This window comes from Drosophila guanche, unplaced genomic scaffold (genome assembly GCF_900245975.1).
Source record: "Drosophila guanche unplaced genomic scaffold, DGUA_6, whole genome shotgun sequence".
NCBI lineage: Eukaryota > Metazoa > Arthropoda > Insecta > Diptera > Drosophilidae > Drosophila > Drosophila guanche.
Window position 1 is genome coordinate 4,002,412 of NW_022995753.1, and position 18,037 is coordinate 4,020,448.

The 18,037-nt window shown below is 47.8% G+C and overlaps 5 protein-coding genes across 5 annotated transcripts; all 5 read right to left on the reverse strand.

Annotated features, from left to right (window-relative positions):
* Positions 1 to 218: 218 nt before the first annotated feature.
* LOC117588604 (cuticle protein 16.5) lies at positions 219 to 1,477 on the reverse strand. The gene is made up of 2 exons (XM_034280013.1): positions 1,352 to 1,477; positions 219 to 1,279 (listed from the first exon to the last, which is right to left on the reverse strand). Exons 1-2 carry the CDS (start codon positions 1,352 to 1,354, stop codon positions 299 to 301), a joined length of 984 nt encoding a protein of 327 aa, XP_034135904.1. The 5' UTR covers positions 1,355 to 1,477; the 3' UTR covers positions 219 to 298.
* Positions 1,478 to 4,916: 3,439 nt separating this feature from the next.
* LOC117588702 (calphotin) lies at positions 4,917 to 7,098 on the reverse strand. Its single transcript, XM_034280151.1, is given in 2 exon segments — positions 4,917 to 6,764; positions 7,000 to 7,098. Coding segments are annotated over 2 exon segments (1,947 nt in total).
* Positions 7,099 to 9,461: 2,363 nt separating this feature from the next.
* On the reverse strand, positions 9,462 to 10,636 carry LOC117588704 (proline-rich protein 2). Its single transcript, XM_034280152.1, has 2 exons — positions 10,445 to 10,636; positions 9,462 to 10,378 (listed from the first exon to the last, which is right to left on the reverse strand). The coding sequence occupies exons 1-2, from the start codon at positions 10,602 to 10,604 to the stop codon at positions 9,462 to 9,464; spliced, it is 1,077 nt and encodes a 358-aa protein (XP_034136043.1). The 5' UTR covers positions 10,605 to 10,636.
* Positions 10,637 to 11,637: 1,001 nt separating this feature from the next.
* LOC117588608 (cuticle protein 16.5) lies at positions 11,638 to 12,515 on the reverse strand. Its single transcript, XM_034280017.1, has 2 exons — positions 12,444 to 12,515; positions 11,638 to 12,267 (listed from the first exon to the last, which is right to left on the reverse strand). The coding sequence occupies exons 1-2, from the start codon at positions 12,444 to 12,446 to the stop codon at positions 11,647 to 11,649; spliced, it is 624 nt and encodes a 207-aa protein (XP_034135908.1). The 5' UTR covers positions 12,447 to 12,515; the 3' UTR covers positions 11,638 to 11,646.
* A 1,907-nt stretch (positions 12,516 to 14,422) lies between these two features.
* Positions 14,423 to 16,058, reverse strand: LOC117588603 (POU domain, class 6, transcription factor 2). Its single transcript, XM_034280012.1, has 2 exons — positions 16,048 to 16,058; positions 14,423 to 15,953 (listed from the first exon to the last, which is right to left on the reverse strand). Exons 1-2 carry the CDS (start codon positions 16,048 to 16,050, stop codon positions 14,487 to 14,489), a joined length of 1,470 nt encoding a protein of 489 aa, XP_034135903.1. The 5' UTR covers positions 16,051 to 16,058; the 3' UTR covers positions 14,423 to 14,486.
* Between the last annotated feature and the right edge of the window lie 1,979 nt (positions 16,059 to 18,037).

Below are 18,037 nucleotides of genomic sequence, written 5' to 3' on the forward strand. Positions count from 1 at the left end.
GTGGTAAAATTCCCCACAGTGCAGCCTGCGATGCAGAAGCATCGTTTACAAGCAGCAAGCCGCACGAAGCAAAGAAGAGAGTGAAACTTCGACAGAAGTCCCGTTAATCCAAAAGCTGACTTCGAACGTAGAATATGTAATTCAAGTGGAAGCCAGCTCCCCTTCTCGCAGTATTTACACCCCTCTGCTGAATTTTCTTTAAGTGAAACGTTTAACAGTTAGATTACTTGATTTCGATATATTTAAAAAAAAAATGTGCTTTCATTATGCTTAGAGGGGTTTGGGGATTCAGTGTCGTTTAGTAGACATATCCACCGTTGGTGCCGTAGGTGGTGTCGATGCCAGAGTATCCGCTCACCACGGCTGGAGCGCGGTAGGTTGATACGGCAGGAGCCGAGTAGGTGGAAACGGCAGGGGCGGAGTACGTCTTCACCACAGCGGGGGCAGTGTAGGAGCTGACAGCTGGTGCGGAGTAGGTCTTCACCACAGCTGGGGCAGTGTAGGTGTTCGTGTAGGAGGTCACAGCAGGGGCAGAGTAAGTCTTGACCACAGCTGGTGCAGTATAAGTCTTTGTCACCACGGGAGCAGAGTAAGCCTTGGTCACCACTGGGGCGGTGTAGGAGGTGACAGCTGGTGCGGAGTAGGTCTGGACCACAGCTGGGGCAGTGTAGGAGGTCACAGCTGGCGCAGAGTAAGTCTTGACCACAGCTGGGGCAGTGTATGTGTTCGTGTAAGAAGTCACAGCTGGGGCGGAGTAGCTCTTGACCACAGCTGGGGCGGTGTAGGAGGTCACAGCAGGGGCAGAGTAAGTCTTGACCACAGCTGGTGCGGTGTAGGTGTTCGTGTAGGAGGTCACAGCAGGGGCGGAGTAGCTCTTCACCACAGCAGGGGCTGTGTAGGTCCTGGTCACCACGGGGGCGGAGTATGAGGCAGCAGCAACAGCGGCGGGCTGCGCGTAGGACTCCTCAGCGGTGGTCTCGGCAGCAGCGACATAAGACTCGCTGTTCTCGTTGGCAGCTGGAGCCGAGTACGACTCGCTGTTGTAGCTGGCGGCAGGAGCGGCATATGACTCGCTGTTGTAGGTGGCCGCCTGGGCTTCCGCTGGGGCGGAGTAGGACGACTCCGCGGCAAAGGAGGCGGACTCGGCGGGTGCCGACTGGTAGGACTCGTAGGTGGAGGAGGCAGCGCCCGAGTGGGGTGGCAGATAGGTGCTTGTCAGGTGGCTGACATCGGCCGAGGCCAGGGCCACGAGGGCGAGCGAGAGGATGGCGAAAAGTTGCTGGGAAAGACAGTTGCCGTTAGGACTCTGGATCGTTTAGCGGTAGGGGGGAGCAGGGAGCAGGGAGCTTACCATGTTGCTGGGACCAAAGACGGGTGAGTACTATCTGAATGTCACACATCTGAAGATATTTATAGGCAAAAATTTGCCATTCAACTTGATACACGAATGTCAAAAGGCGCTCAGGCCCGAGAACCAGAACAAATGCGAAAGGTTTTCAGAACACAAAACACCATAAACGATATCGCCTATAGACCGTCCATACATACAAACATATGGGGGGGACCTGTCCCATGGCTTCTTTGTAGTATACCAGTAAATAAAAAAATAATAATAAAAAGAAATAATAATAATGAAACATTTCGTCTGAATTAAGTTCCCATTCTCCATCACTGGCGATGACTCGCCGCCAAGCGCTCATTAGTCGCCCATAATATTCCAAATACTTTCCGAAATTCTGTCCCTCTGTTCCTCTTTTCTGCGTTGCTTCTTCACTGCTTCTCTTCAGCGAAGGGGGGGATGCGAAGACTCTGAAATTGTATAACTCGTTACTGGGCGACTCCCAACTGCCAAGTCCCCCCATTCATAATTCGACTATCCAAAAACCTGCGTCACATTGCTCATCTGGGGACCAGCCATCCATCTATCAAAAGAATATTGACCTGTGGCGAATAATTTTTCATTTTCAGGGAATCACCTTTGTGGCCATATCTCTTAAAGTCATTAAATCTCAAACCCATCAGCGAGCAGGGAGTACATATCCGTATGTAGCCTCCCCATTGGAATTTTAAAGCCAGGCAACACCGAACGTCGAGTCCTTACTACAAAACAAAAAGATGAACAAATTCCCATTCGAAAGTAGTTCTTCGCACCAATTTGGAGGTCTATTTGGTGAGTATTTCTCGCAGTTACTCAAATAGAATATCGAAATGTTTTTCGTTTTTATAATAATTTTTTTTTATTTCAAAACAGGTTGTACGTAGAAAAAAATGGAATTGTTTGCTACAACTAATTGGTGCTAGAAATTGGCTAAGTAACAATAAGTGACTCTGATGACACGATCAGCGTTTCGAGATGTGCTTCAAGGATCTCCGATCCACAACTCGATGCGAGTTCGGACACTGCATCTCTTTCTCAGTGCTTCTCGTAGACATAGCCGCCATTGGCTGCATATTCGGTGCCGATCTCATTCGAGATGGTGGAGGTAGTCGCCACCTGGGACAAGATGCTGCCAGTNGAAATATTCCTGTTTAAAGTGGAACAAATTGCAGAAGAACTTAGCTAAATTTTAATTTATTCTTCTATTTTAATGGCTACACTCTTTATTCGATTTGTCGGTAATGCAGTGGCAGACTTCTCCCTCTCTCCGCTCACGTCTCGTGCTCTCCTTTGCGATCAACCTTCGCGCATTTGCAATGGCCCATAAGTTACGTTTGTTTAGAGGGCCAGCCACTCCTCCTCCTCATCCTCATCCTCTTCCGATCTGAGATCATGATCTGGTGGCTGCCAATATTTTATGCATGCTGTCTTTCGTAGGCGTGTTTCTTGGTTAATACAATCATTATGGCTAAGTTCGTTAGGCGACACTCGCCTCAAACAAAACAGTCACGTAAATTAACTTGACAAACAAAAATTTAAGGAGAAGGGACGTGTGAGACGCTTCTTACGCGTCACAACTTTTATACCCGGCACTCAGTACTACATCTGCACCTTAGCGGTTATTTGTCAAATTTTACGTTTTTTCTTCATCTGTCATCTGCATAACAACACTACTCACGCCAACACGCTAGAGCCACACACTGCAGAATCAGGGCAGAGACGCGGCAAAGGCAGAGGCAGAGGCAGAGGCAGAGACGTGTCTGCGCGAAGCAGAGTGTGAATGAGAGAATGTGCAAAAAACAAATATAAGCTGCGGGACGGGGTGGGTTTAGCCACTGGAAATTAATTTATTCATTGTGGCTATAATAATGATCCAATCGGATCCCAATTTGGTGATATAATAGATATAGTCATTCCCTACGGAATGGCGTTTCTAGTTTTCTTTTATGTTCAAAACTGTAGATTTGGGAGGTTTTCGCCCTTTTGCGGGGGCGGAAGGGGGCGTGGCTCATTTTTGAAATACACTGGTTTCAGTGTGAGCATATAGCAGTCTGGATGCAAAATTTGGTGGCTCTTGCTCTTATAGTCTCTGAGAACTAGCCGACAAACAAGACGGACAGACCGACAGACGGACGGACGGACAGACGGACAGACTGACAGACAGACATGGCTCTATCGACTCGTCTATTGATGCTGATCAAGAATATATATACTTTATGGTGTCGGAAACGTTTCCTTCTGTGCGTTACATACAACCGTTATTCCCCACAAATACAGTAAACCCTATTTACTCTTCGAGTACCGGGTATAAAAACAAAGCCAAAGCCAAAGCGAAAATAGAAAATGTCAAATATCTTTTAAAGTCTTTAAAACTCAGACATTTCAGAGTGCAGGGAGTACATATCCGGATGTAGCCTCCCCATAGGAATTTGAAAGTCAGGCAACACCGAACGTCGAGTCCTTAACTACAAAACAAACGAGAAGGGACGTGTGAGACGCTTCTTACGCGTCAAAACTTTAACTCAGTACCGGCACTCAGTACTACATCTGCACCTTTCTTCATCTGTCTTCTGCCATCTACATCTACAACACTTCTCGCACCAACACGCTCCGTTAGCGCGCCCCCTTCCCTAGACCCACACACTGTAGACTCGCGCCAGGGGCAGTGGCCTCACACAGCAGAATCAGAGTTTGAATGAGAGAATGTGAAAAAAACAAATATAAGCTGTGAGACGGGGTGGGTCCAATCGGATCCCAATTCGGTGATCTGATAGATATGGTCATTCCCTACAAAATGGTGTTTTATATTTCTTTTATCTTCAAAATTGTAGATTAGGGAGGTTTTCGCCCTTTTGCGGGGGCGGAAGGGAGCGTGGCTCATTTTTGAAATACACTGGTTTCAGTGTGAGCATATAGCAGTCTGGATGCTAAATTTTGTGGCTCTAGCTTTTATGGTCTCTGAGATCCAGGCGCTCAACAAGACGGACGGACGGACGGACAGACGGACGGACAGACACACATGGCTCAATCGACTCGGCTATTGATGCTGATCATGAATATATATACTTTATGGGGTCGGAATCGTTTCCTTGTGTGCTTTACATACATTCACTTTGTGCACAATATTGTATTTACTATTTACCCTATTTACTCTTAGAATACCGGGTATAAAAAAGATGAACAAATTCCCATTCGAAAGAAGTTCTTCGCACCAATTTGGAGGTCTATTTGGTGAGTATTTCCTGCAGTTACTCAAATAAAATATCGTATTAAAAGTCTTCGAAATGTTTATCGTTTTTATAATAATTTTTTTTTATTGGAAAACAGGTTGTACGTAGAAAAAAAATTCTTAACAAACGATGTTGATTAACCACGATCTTTAACCGATTCATTGTTATTCACTGAGACTACTGTGCTAGTCGCAAAGCTCTACACGAAGTTCCTAGAGGCTAGGTGTTGAGCTACGCTCAAGCCTGTGACGTAGAGAAAGAGTCACGAAGAGCATCTGTATCGGCGGTAACCGACGTATAAGCCACGGCTAGAGTAACGAGATGGTGGAGGTAGTCGCCACCTGGGACAAGATGCTGCCAGTCTCAGTCTGTTGCACGATCGATGCTGGTGCATAGGAAACCTGCTGCTGCTGCTGCTGTTGCTGTTGCACTGGAGTGTATGTTGGAGCTTGTGGCGCATACTGAACAATTGGCTGAGACTGAATCTGGATCGGTGCTGGTGCTGGTGCTGGTGCTGGTAGAGCGGGCACAAACGATTGCTGGAACTGAACCGGAGCTGGAGCCGTGTAGCTGCTGGTTGTCTGCTGAACAATTGGAGCTGATGCTGGCGCCTGGTAGCTATAGCCGCTGTACTGCTGCTGCTGCTGCTGCTGCTGCTGCTGCTGCTGCTGAATCTGAACTGGCGCTGGTGCTGGAACTGAAACTGGAGCACTGATGCTAACAGTCTGCTGTACTGGCTCTGGGATCAGAGCAGGAGCAGAATAAGTTTGCTGAGCAGCAGATGCAGGAGCAGGAGCAGGAGCAGAGTAGGTCTGTTGGATCACAGGAGCAGGGGCTGTGTATGTCTGCTGAACTGGAGCTGGAGCTGGAGCTGGAGCGGTGTATGTCTGATGAACCACGGGAGCGGGTGCATTGTATGTCTGCTGAATTGGAGCTGGAGCTGGAGCTGGAGCTGAGTAAGTTTGCTGAACCACTGGCGCTGGAGCGGGGTATGAATAGGTCTGTTCCTGAACCACTGGCGCAGGGGCAATGTAGGTCTGCTGAGCCACTGGGGATGGAGCTTCGTATGTTTGCTCCTGCACCACTGGCGCTGGGGCAGTGTAAGTCTGTTGAACCACAGCAGCAGGAGCTGAATAAGTCTGCTGAACCACAGGAGCTGGAGCAGAGTAATTCTGCTGGACAATCGGAGCTGGAGCAGTGTAAGCCTGTTCCTGCACCACGGGTGCTGGAGCGGAGTATGTTTGTTCCTGCACCACTGGCGCTGGTGCGGATTAAGTCTGCTGAGCCACAGGTGCTGGTGCGGAGTATGTTTGTTCCTGCACCACTGGCGCTGGGGCAGTGTAAGTCTGTTGAACCACAGGTGCTGGTGCGGAGTATGTTTGTTCCTGCACCACTGGCGCTGGGGCAGTGTAAGTCTGTTGAACCACAGCAGCTGGAGCTGAATAAGTCTGCTGAACCACAGGAGCTGGAGCAGAGTAGGTCTGCTGGACAATCGGAGCTGGAGCAGTGTAAGTCTGTTCCTGCACCACGGGTGCTGGAGCGGAGTAAGTCTGTTCAACCACCGGAGCGGGAGCGGGAGCAACTACATTCTCGGGGGCATTGTATGTGGTCTGCTGCACTGTTGTCTCCACAACTGGCTCCGGTGAGGGCACAAACTGCTGGACAGGTGGCAGATAGGCATTCCGCACCGTGGTTTGGGTGGCAACAATTGGCTTGGGCGACTCATAGATCACCTGGGAAGCTGTCGCTGGGGCTGGTGCCTGCACTTTAACGGGAGCAGCTGCTGGAATGGAGACTTGAACGGGAGCAGGAGCAGCAACAGGAGAAGGAGCGGCAGATTGGTATTGTCCGCCCGACTGAATGGAGAAGCTGGCCAATGGAATAGATGCCTGAATGGACTCCACCTGGGGGAATGATTGGGTCTGCACTTGCACCTGATTCTGGTACTGATACTGGGGCTGGGGCTGGGGCTGGGATTGGATCTGAGGCTGGACCTGAGCAATCTGCTGGTAGTTTTGCGTAACGGAGATCTCCTTCTGTGGCAGCGGGGGTAGAAAGTTGCGGTTCGATTGAAGCAAATGACTCACATCAGGACGGGCCTGAACGAGGGCCAAGCTGCAGCAGCACACAGCCAGAACGAGAACGGAACAAGGGTTCTACAGAGAGAGAGAGAGGGGAAACCATGAACACTTGTCACAAGAAACAAACAAAAAGAATAGATGGAATTATGTCCACGCATGGCTTTTGGGATGGTCACTTACCATCTTTCACTTGGCTCACAAAAAAAATGCACAACGAGACGGAGGTAGAAGGATGGTACAAACTACACCAAACGAACGAGATCGATCAACTGATGGCCAGCTTGGTGCTCCAACGAGCATTTATAGTTACAGAGTTATTGGAATTTTTACTCTTAATTGGTTGGATGGTGTATGGTGGACAGATGACGCCTGTGGCAGGCAGTAAGGTCAAGGGGGGCACACGCGGCATGCTAATGCAGACGACCAATAATAAAAATCATGCAAAACACATTTAATTTTCGGTTTGCTGATTAATAAATGACCAAAACGCACGATGCCAACAATGGCACAATGCCTCCCATGGCTCAATGGCCAGTGGACTAGGTGGACTAGCTGGACTAGGAGCCTAATCCCCAGTTGATAACACACCCGCAAAGACAGAGACAGAGACAGCGACAGAGACAGCAGCGGAGGCGGAAAACAAGTTGTCGCAAAAAAGAAAAAAGAGAAAATATTTGTTTAAATATTTATCAGGCAAAACCAAAGCAGGAGGCACATCTGTTCAGCTGTTTGTCTATGCATCTGGCATCTGGCCTGGCCAATTGACACCTAAAATGGGTTTGGATGGCTGCAGAGCCAAGTGCAATGACTTGAAGTTGCATGGCAGACGCACAGGGAAGGAGATGCACCCACGAGATCTAATGCAAAGAATGATAGTACGAAAAGGGATAATCTAGGATGGATACCAAGTACATTTATGCTGACAGGCAGGGTTTCCTTGGCAAGTTTCGATGGGAAATATTCCTGTTTAAAGTGGAACAAATTGCAGAAGAACTTAGCTAAATTTTAATTTATTCTTCTATTTTAATGGCTACACTCTTTATTCGATTTGTCGGTAATGCAGTGGCAGACTTCTCCCTCTCTCCGCTCACGTCTCGTGCTCTCCTTTGCGATCAACCTTCGCGCATTTGCAATGGCCCATAAGTTACGTTTGTTTAGAGGGCCAGCCACTCCTCCTCCTCATCCTCATCCTCATCCTCTTCCGATCTGAGATCATGATCTGGTGGCTGCCAATATTTTATGCATGCTGTCTTTCGTAGGCGTGTTTCTTGGTTAATACAATCATTATGGCTAAGTTCGTTAGGCGACACTCGCCTCAAACAAAACAGTCACGTAAATTAACTTGACAAACAAACATTTAAAAATTAAAAACAAAGCCAAAGAAAATGTCAAGTTGAAGAGCCCCTGGCCAAGCATCGCGTTCACAGTTTGGGCTTAATTATGACTAATGGCTGTGAAAATAGCCTCCAATTTCATATTCATTTGAAGAAACACCATCCAATGTTCCATCCACCATCTGTCATTTTCCGTCTACCATCTTCCGTATCTTTATCTACCATCTGCCCAGGCAGAGGGTCTGTCTGCAGTCTGGTACAAATACAAATCCAAGTCCTATCAGCTGCATAAATATTCAAAAATCAGAGGCATACGAAAAATAATTGCAACAATCTAACGAATTGAATTGAATGGCTAAACAATGGAGCTGTGAAAAAGTGGCAATCTGAAAATGATTTGAATAAAGCGACTGGCACAACAACAACAAATTGCTAAGCGAAATCCGAGACGACCCCACAGCGAAGAACTGGAGATGGCACTAGGCACTGGGCAGTGGGCAGTGGGTGGGAATGGATCAAATGGTAAGGAGCCACTCTCCACTTAGATGTGGGCATGAGCGAGGCTGTATGCCTAGTATTCGCTGGTAAATCCATAAAAATCAGTAAAATCTTGCACAAAAACAAAACAAAACATCGCAACAACAAATAAATGAATAAATAATTCATCAAGTTGAATAGAAATGAATAAAGTCGCTAATGTTGGTGCCTAAAACGAGTCTTTTGATTACAATTGATACAAATCTTTGAATGGAAATAGCCAGACCAGGCCCATAAAGGGCAAATATGAATACATTTTGGAATACAAAGATGAAACATATGCCTTAAGTAGCATGGAAAGTATTGCTCAATTTATACATATAAATGAGTGCCAATAATCTGTATACTTTAATTAGTAGAGTTCTGTCGTGGAAACGTTTTTTAAAATAATTATTACTGATAATCCCAATTGGCTGACCAATTGACAAAATAAGTTATGGGCACATCCTCATTTTCCTTGGGCATCTACGAGTGAGTATCTTCTCTTTGTTATTTGCGATCCTCGAGTGGATTATATGCCGAAAGAAGCAGAGTCCTTGCCACCTACTCATTCGACTCCTTTTGGCGCAACTTTTATCGTAAATTATGTATGCGATTGACGTGTTTGATGATTTGATTTCAAATTTAAATTGATTCCATTCAGAGGTGGACTGGACAGCGACATGTTGTCTCCTCATTTATGGTTGTCCGTCAGCGTCAAAAACCTCCCAGCCATTAGCATAAAGACAAACCATGCTGTCTGTCCAAATACAAACAAAATACAATAAACAAAATCATAAATCAAAAAACAAAAAAAAACTTGTGAATAATAATTTATAATGAACTTGTCGACTGTCTCTGTCTCTGCCCACGTCTCTGCCTCGAGCCACTCGCATGGGCCTATAAAACCCTCACAACAAAATCATATGGCCCGCTGATAGACATAGCCGCCGTTTGTGCCATAGATGGTGTCCACGCTTTGGGGCGGCTCTGTGCTTGGCAGCTGCTGCTCCTCCTTCTCTTTGACCTTCTCCGGCTCTGCTTGCTGCTGCTGCTGCTCCTCCGGCTCGTCAGCGTAGGCTCCAAACTGCTGAAACGGATTACCGCCCTGTGGCTGTATCTGTGGTCCACCAAAGCCGTTGGGCACATTGAAACCCGCATTAAAACTTTGCTGAAAAGGCGACTGGGAGCCAGGTATAGGCAGGCCTTGGTTCGTCAGGTAATCGGGTGGGAAGGGCCCACCGCCCTGCCCGGGAAAGGGTGAGCCTTGTCCCTGTCCGGGGAAAGGACCTTGCTGTCCGGGAAAGGGCGAGCCTAGTCCCTGTCCGGGGAAGGGTAAGCCTTGTCCATGTCCGGGGAATGGAAAACCTTGTCCGGGAAAGGGAGGGCCTCCTGGTCCGGGGAATGGAGGGCCTCCTTGTCCGGGGAATGGAGGGCCTCCTTGTCCGGGAAAGGCTGAGCCTCCCTGTCCTGGAAATGGTGCACCTTGAGGAGGGAATTGGCCACCCTGTCCTAGAAATTGTGCACCCTGTGGTTGGAACGGACTGGAACCCTGACCGGTGAAAGGGAATGAGCCGCCACCCTGTCCGTTATTGGGGAACGGACCACCCTGTCCGCCCTGTGGGAAGGCTGTCCCTGGTGGCGGCTGTTGTATGGCCGCATTCGGTGGACCGCTGCCAAAGGGACTTCCGTTGGGATCTCCGCCAAAGCCAAAGTACGGCGGATAGATGGGCAGCGGGAAGTTGGGTGGCTGGGCGGGCGGTGGCGGTACATTGTTGCCCGTGGGCACCGCATAGCCCGGCGGCAGAGGCAGGCCCACGCTTGGATAGAAGCCATTCGAAGAGTCATTTGAATGTCCCTCGGTACCGGCATCGGCATCGGCATCGTGCTTGGGTTTCGGTTCGTGTTCGATTGGCAAGTCCTGATGATCCAGAGATGTTTGTGATTGAGGTTGAGGCAGCTCCTCTGGCTTGGGCGGAATGTAGTCCTTGGGCAGATGACTCACATCGCATCTGCTGAGCAACGGCAGGAGCGTCAGTGCCAGGATAAGTGGCCACAGCTGCATCTTCGACTTCGACTTCGACTTCGACGTGGACTGTGCGGCCTCGGCCTGCTTCGTTTCCACTTATAAGCCACATTTTTGGGCTTACATAAACTCCACGCCATCTCCATCTCCGCTCCGTTCCGGCTTCGTTTTGGGGTTCATTTCACTTTCCATTTCGCGAACCGAAACGGAAATTGCTTTGCATCACAATGAAAAAAAAAGGTTCCATAAATAGTATACCCCATGGATGGTGCTGGACTAAACTATAAAAATTAATTAGTCAGGCAGACTTTACACAAAATAAAATCGAATCAAATAAAATAAACGAAAAGCCGCTTGACTTCAACGAATGGCTCAAAAGCAAATCGATGTTTACATAAATCTCTGGAATAGATTCAAGAAAAGAAATAATTTCTTTGGATCTTAAAAAAAGGCGAATTATTTGGCAAGGGAGCCCGAAAGCTTTGCAAGGAAGCACGAAAGCTTTACAAGAAAAAGGAGTCTTAAAAGCACTTTAATTTCCACAAGAATAATTGCAGATTAATTTTATAACAGCAGCTTTAATGGGACAACACAGAAAGTACAGTCAAATGTATGAAACAAAAACAAATTCTAAGCATAAAGAGAGCTTCAGAGCTTCAGCCGTGTACCGTTGTATTTTAGTTAAACTTTAAGCCTGATAAAGCGCAAGCTTAATATTAGTTTTGATGTTGATTAAACCCCAAAGCACCTCCAATACGAGCCATACAAAGCTCGCTTTTTACACACCCTTCTCGCAAGCTGGCGCAAAGCGTGTATGCTTTAAACAACCCTCAAAAGCTGAGCAAAGCTCCTAAGCTTAACGACATATGTAGCTTAACAGCAGATGCAAAAGCTCACGTTTTAACGTGATCCACAACCAAAATCCCCAACTCAAAACTCTTCAATCATTGACCAAACTTGTTGTTTTCAAAACTTTTTCGTTTAATTTGTTACAAAAAAAAATAAGATAAATGTAAAAACAGAAATACACACAGAGAAAAAATAGTTATTTACATTGGATCAGTTGTTGCTTCTCAGCTTCTTACTTCCTGTAGACATAGCCACCATTGGAGGCATACTGGGTGCCCACATCCACGCTGGAGGATGGGGCAGAGTAGCGCACAGATGGGGCAGAGTACGACTGCTGGTAGGCCGGTGCGGAGTACGACTGCTGGTAGGCCGGTGCGGAGTACGACTGCTGGACAGCTGGAGCGGAGTAGCTCACGGATGGAGCAGCGTATGTCTGCTGGACAGCTGGAGCGGAGTAGCTCACAGATGGAGCAGCGTATGTCTGCTGGACAGCTGGAGCGGAGTAGCTCACAGATGGAGCAGAGTAGGTCCTCTGGACAGCTGGTGCGGAATAGGTCTGCTGCTGCACGGGTGGCAGATACTCATTGCTGGGCGCAACATAGCTCTGCTGGATGGCTGGTGCGGAGTACGTCTGCTGCTGGTAGGACGGAGCCGAGTAGGTCTGCTGCTGGTAGGACGGAGCCGAGTAGGTCTGCTGCTGGTAGGACGGAGCGGAGTAGCTCACCGATGGGGCCGTGTACTGAACCGTGTTCTGAACGGGTGGCAGATACTCGTTGGTGGGTGGCAGATACTGGCTCAGGTGGCTGACATCGGCGGCCGCGCAGGCGAACAGGGCGAACACAATGAGGAATTTCTGCAAGAAGGAGGAGGTAAGGGACACACACAAGGCGCACATTAAAACACACACAAAGCACTTGCAAAAAAATGGAATAGGAAAAAAAATAATTATAGATAATAGCCGAGAGCGAAAACAAATAGTTTTTTGTTTGTTTTGTTGATATTTGTGTGCTAAGAGCAGGAGGCACTAACCATGTTTGGGTTATGGCTGAGTGACTGACTGACTGAGTGACAAGGGGCGACTGTGCTGGACGAGCTTGAGGCTGAGACTGATGCCGGTCCCTAGAGCCGACTGTCAATTTATAGGCAGAAGAGTCCAAGAAAAGCCCCTCCAGCCACAGCCACAGCCGCAGCCGCAGCACCAGAGGTAGACTTGCAGCGAAGGCAGCAGCAGCCAAAGAAGCGAAGGGGCAGTCGCTGCCACAGATACATTTCAAAGGCAAAACTCTCAGTGAAGAAGAGATGTAGGGAAAAATAGCAACAAACAAAAGTGAAATATATATTTTATTTAACATAAACCAAATTAAGAAAATAAGCAAAAAAAAAAGCAGCACTCACACACGCACACACACACACACACACACACGCGTAAACGAGTTTAACTCATTTACAATATTTTTCCGCAACGGGTTTCAGGCACGGGCAACAGAGCAGCCATCAGGGCAACAGGCAACAGAGGCCATGGGTAACGGGTAAGGGGTAACTCTTATGAACTACTTTGGGACACCTTTTGGGTAGGGGTGTGGGTCCGAGTCTTGAATCAAGCCGATTAGCAGGAGGGAACGAGCTTTGGGTTTGTTTTTTTTAGTTTTAGTTTTATTTTGGGGGTTTTTTTTAAGTTTTGCTTGTGTGTTTGTCTCGGTTGTGGGTTCCACTAATTAACATTCAATTTAACACTTAATGGGCACATGTAGTCCCAACCTTTGGGGTTGACCGCACAAAATGGGGCTACGGCGACTGCGGCCCAGCATGAACCTGGCCCGACCGCTGTGGAAAGATTCATCCGAATGGCCTTGCCCTGCAGCCAGATTGATTGCATCCAAGAACGAGGGAGGGGGGATGGAATGGAATCCTCTGCTCAGAGCGAGCACTTTCTAAAAAGCCATCAAGAAGACGCTCCCAACCGAACCGCTGAACCGTGGATGGCCTTGGGAATGCCTTAGAGTTACGAGCGGCATGGCGAGCTTTACATAATAATCATGACCAATACCGGTATGGCTCCCAGTCAGCAGGGACAACCAGGCAGCCAGCCGGGCAGTCGGGCAGATCAACTTTTACTTTGGCCACCGCCACCGCGTCAGCACCATGCAGAGATCTCTGTGTTGTGTTTGTGTTTCTGTGCCCATGAACTTGAAATCGAACCGGCACTCCGGATGGATGGGGGAGGCATTACATGGACAGCATATTGCATGGGTTTTTGGGTTTTTGCATTGATGCGTGAGGGAGCGAGGGCTGCTGAGAGAGCGGTAACTGTAGAATCACGAAGATCAGGTTAATGATGAGATCACACGGCCACAGGGACAGCAGGGAGACAGTGGCAAAGGTGGAAACTCTGTTCTGTGAGTAATGTGATCTGTGAACAGATTTCGAAACAAAAATATCATTTGGTGGGGGGGGGGGGGATTTGTAGGTAGTGAATCACGAATAAATTATTTCATTGAAGTCGGTGAGGAAATGTCTCGCACAAGTCAAGAGAACTACCAGCAAAGGATTAGGGAGTGTGTTTTACATTTGGCATTTGGCAGATTGAAAATATTTATAAATAAATATTCAAGGCGAAAATGCCACTGACACCCACCGTGTTACGGTAAATGCTCTCTCAGCACTGTAGCAGCACAATAACTCGCTCTCTCAGCATTGCAGCAACGGCAAAGCTCGCTCTCAGACAATTTTCTACCTGCGACATGCACTAACCCTTAATTTGTGCAGCGGAACACGATCGTACACGCACGAATACGTGCGCTCTCATTATTTCGCACACATTGCGCAAACACTCTCTCTCTCTCTCTGTCTGACGAATCAGACAGACGAGAAGAACAACTGTAAATCGATCATGGCGATGGTGCCAGAGAAACACATAAGCAACAAAGCAACATACAGATGCACTGATTCATCCGATAACCTTGGTAACCTCCACCAAAAGTAGCCGAAGCATCGTTGCAGCTCCACGGTTTAATGATGAGAATTGTTTATTTGTTTTCGAAAGGAATGCTTAAAGGTTAAAGACTTAAAGGCCTAGTAGACATAGCCGCCGTTGGTTGCATACTGAGTGTCATGGCCAGACGAGGAAGCAGCCGAGGAGGCGGACGCAGAGGAGTACGCGGAGGAGGAGGAGGCAACGGATGTGTAGCTGGGGGCTGCGACCTGCAGATGGGTGGGCGTGACTGTGTTGCCACCAATGGCCACGGGCACATGGGTTCCGGCATTGAACTCCTCGATGCCATTCGATACGGGCTCCTGGTACAGCTGGGCAGGTGCGGCAATCTCGCTAACGATGGACTGCCCATAGCCATTGCTTACGGTCTGCTCACGGAAGGGCGCCACCAGCTGCTTGCTGCTGCTGACAGCCTCTCCCTGGACATTGGCATACACGACAGACTGACGAACTGGCGCCACAAGCTGTTTGCTGATCACCGCCTGACCTTGAACGTAGGCGGGAATCAGATCAGCGGCCTGATAGCTGACGGCAGCCACTGCAGCGGGTGCCTGCAGCGCCTTGGTTAGTGTCTGGGTGTAGCTGTACTGGACAGCGGGTGCAGCAACGGTCTGGTAGGAGCTCTCCTCACTTCCGGGTGCAACTTGAGCAGCCGCCACAGGCGCCACCAGAGCAACCTTTAGCTGAGCGGGTGTGTACTCCGCCGGCTGGTAAGAGCTGGAATCTCCACCGGAAATGACAGTCTCCCCCTGCTGCTGCTGCTGGACATACTGATAGTGAGCCTGACGATCAGCCTCTGGAATGAACTGCTCGGGTGTGTAGCTGTCGGCACCAATGCTGGGTGTAGCCTCCACCTCCACCTGAGCTGAGGCAACCTTCAGATGCGCGGGTGTGTACTCCGCGGGCTGGTAGGAGCTGGAATCTCCACCGGGAATGACAGTTTCCTCCTGCTGCTGCTGCTGCTGCTGCTGCTGCTGCTGTTCCTGGACATACTTGTAGTGAGCCTCGCGATCAGCCTCTGGAATGAACTGCTCGGGGGCATAGCTGCTGGAGTCGCCGCCAAGGACTTGTTGTGCGCCTGATGATTGCACCTGCAGATGAGCGGACTGGTACGAGCTCGAGTCTCCGCCAGGAATCACCTCGGCAGACTGGGTCTCAATGGAGGCTACTTTGAGATGGGCCGGAGTATACTCCGCGGGCTGGTACGAGCTCGAGTCGCCTCCAGGGATGACTTCGCTCTCCCCCTGAATGGCGGCTACCTTCAACTGGCCTGAAGCGTGTTCTGCGCTCTGATAGGAGCTCGAATCTCCACCGGTAATCGCCTGGGAGGATTGCGCCTGAATAGTGGCTACTTTGAGGTGGCCAGGGATCAGTTCATCAGGCTGATAGCTGCTGGCATCTCCGCCCGGCACCACCGAACCGGACGAGTACGATGATGATGAGGAGGTCAGTCCATAGGCGCCATCTGCGGCAAGACCCAGCTTGAGGTGACTGACATCAGCCGCCACGACGGACACAAAAGCCAGAGCAATGACGTAAAATATTTGCTGAAAGAAAGCGAGAGGAGAATTAGGAGCTACTTCCAATAGGCCACAGTCCGCCGGTGATTCCCCCAATGCCATGGATAGAACCGAAACTTACCATGTTTGGTCTGAATCTGTTAATGTCGAGATGGGCGTTTCAGGTTTTTATACCCCGGACAAAAGAGGATTAGGGTCTATGCTAATTGGAGTTTTGTTTTGATTTCCGCACGTTTCATTTTTCCATCTTCTATGTTTCTGTTTTCTGTCTTCCCATATTTTATTTTCTTGGTTGTTTTTTTTTTCTAAAATTTTTTTTAATGTGAATTTGCATAGCTAACATTCGTAGAGATTCTCTCGCAGATATCCGCAGAGATGTGATCTTATCCAGTCGTTGCCAACTCGAAATTGATTAGAACCTCGCCAGCTGCGTTTGGCCTTTCCATCAATTAAACATTGGCCTGTCCCTGCCCCTGCCCCTGCCCCAGCCCCAGCTATTGATAGCTCCCCTAATAAGTCGCTAAATGGAGTCGCTGTTTAGCGCCTGGCAAGTTCAGCCGGGTGTCATAATCGGCTTGCATCGCCGGCAGCCGGGCAGCCCAACCAGTTCCACGCACGCACTGACTGTCCATTGTCTGTCCGCTAATTGGGGCCCCAAGCTCCATCAATCGATCGATGGTTGGAAGCACATTGTGATGCTGCCCATTAGGCAGCCGATTGCTCAATCAAAATATGATTTCTATTCTATTATACCTGTTCGTTTTTATCTTCTAATTATGCATTTAATTGTGCTCCATGCGGAGTGTAACCCCGTTTCATACCCCTTGTTCTAGTGGAAGATTTAATGGAGAAAAAAACCATTTTCTTCCCCAACTTTTTAACTGCCTAAACGAGGGCAAGTTTCGATCCCCTGCCATAAAATTGTCTGCTTTCATCATTACTCATATTCCCCATCATCTGGCACATCTTGCGGGGTATTTTGATGGCTGTTTTAATGCTCGTGTCCGAATATTCTCAGCTAGATATCGCGGGCTCCTAGCATAACGATCCACAACGATCGTTGAACTGGGCGGCGGCCCAAACTTGTTTATGCCCCAAAATCGCTTCTTTTTTGTTAAGATTTTTATTGATTTGTTTTGCTCTTCAGATTCAAACACTAACATTTGGTTGTATATGTTTTAATTATGTTAAATTGGAGACATTATTAAAATTAATTAATTAATCATTAAATATACATTTATTTTTCTGTATTTTTATTGTATCAAAATTTGTGTAAATTCGAAGAGAAAATTTGTTGCGAATGTTCTGGCAAACTGGTAACTTTGTTACCCATTTCTTTGGCTTAAATATTCTATTCATATTTATATGTACGATTATTTGTGTTTATGTTTTGATCAGCCATCGATATCATCGCCTCTCTCTACATGACGTCAAGCTCCACTATTACCTCATAAATATGCAATTTGGGTTGTATTTTTAGCGCCTGCCCAATCAACATTCTCATGCAAATCGCATGGTTCTAGAAAGAGTTGGGGACACTGTCTGGTCTCTCAGAGAGAAATAGTCTGAATCACCATGAGTGGCAAAAGGTGGTGGTTCTTCAGTGGTTCTTCACAAACTGGTTTCCCCCAATGAACTTTTGGGCCTGCCATTAGATAGTGTATATCCGATTGCTAATGCCTTCGTGTCTCGCGCCTTAATTACACTATCAAAAGTTATGCTTTGTGTGTTGTAATTAAAGATAAAACACCGAAGAAAAACAGGCAACAAATTCAGACAACATCCAGTTTCGTTTGGGGAGTCTGTTTAGGGATGTGCTGAATTTATTTATTAGATTTATGTACAATAAATTTCGAACAAATCAGGTTGGACCACATAAGATTTATAATTCTGTTGCGGACCGGTAATATAAATATAAATATATGTGTGTGCCCCTCGCTGTTATTGTCAAACAATAGATCAAGTTTATATATACATATGGATTTTTTTCGTCAGTCAAACTTGTGGCTGATTTACAGGAACTCATTTTAGGCAGAGATTCTTTCAATTATATTTGCTTACTGTGGCAAAGAGACCTACACACATTTGGGGGGCAAATGTTTGCTTGAGGT

What these genes read in the sequence shown, in the direction of transcription:
- LOC117588704 (XM_034280152.1), bottom strand. Translation starts at nt 10,604, where the DNA reads ATGCAGCTGTGGCCACTTATCCTGGCACTGACGCTCCTGCCGTTGCTC. An exon ending in TCAGGACTTGCCAATCGAAC is followed by an intron (nt 10,379 to 10,444) that starts ACGAACCGAAAC and finishes CAAATGACTCTT; the next exon opens with CGAATGGCTTCTATCCAAGC.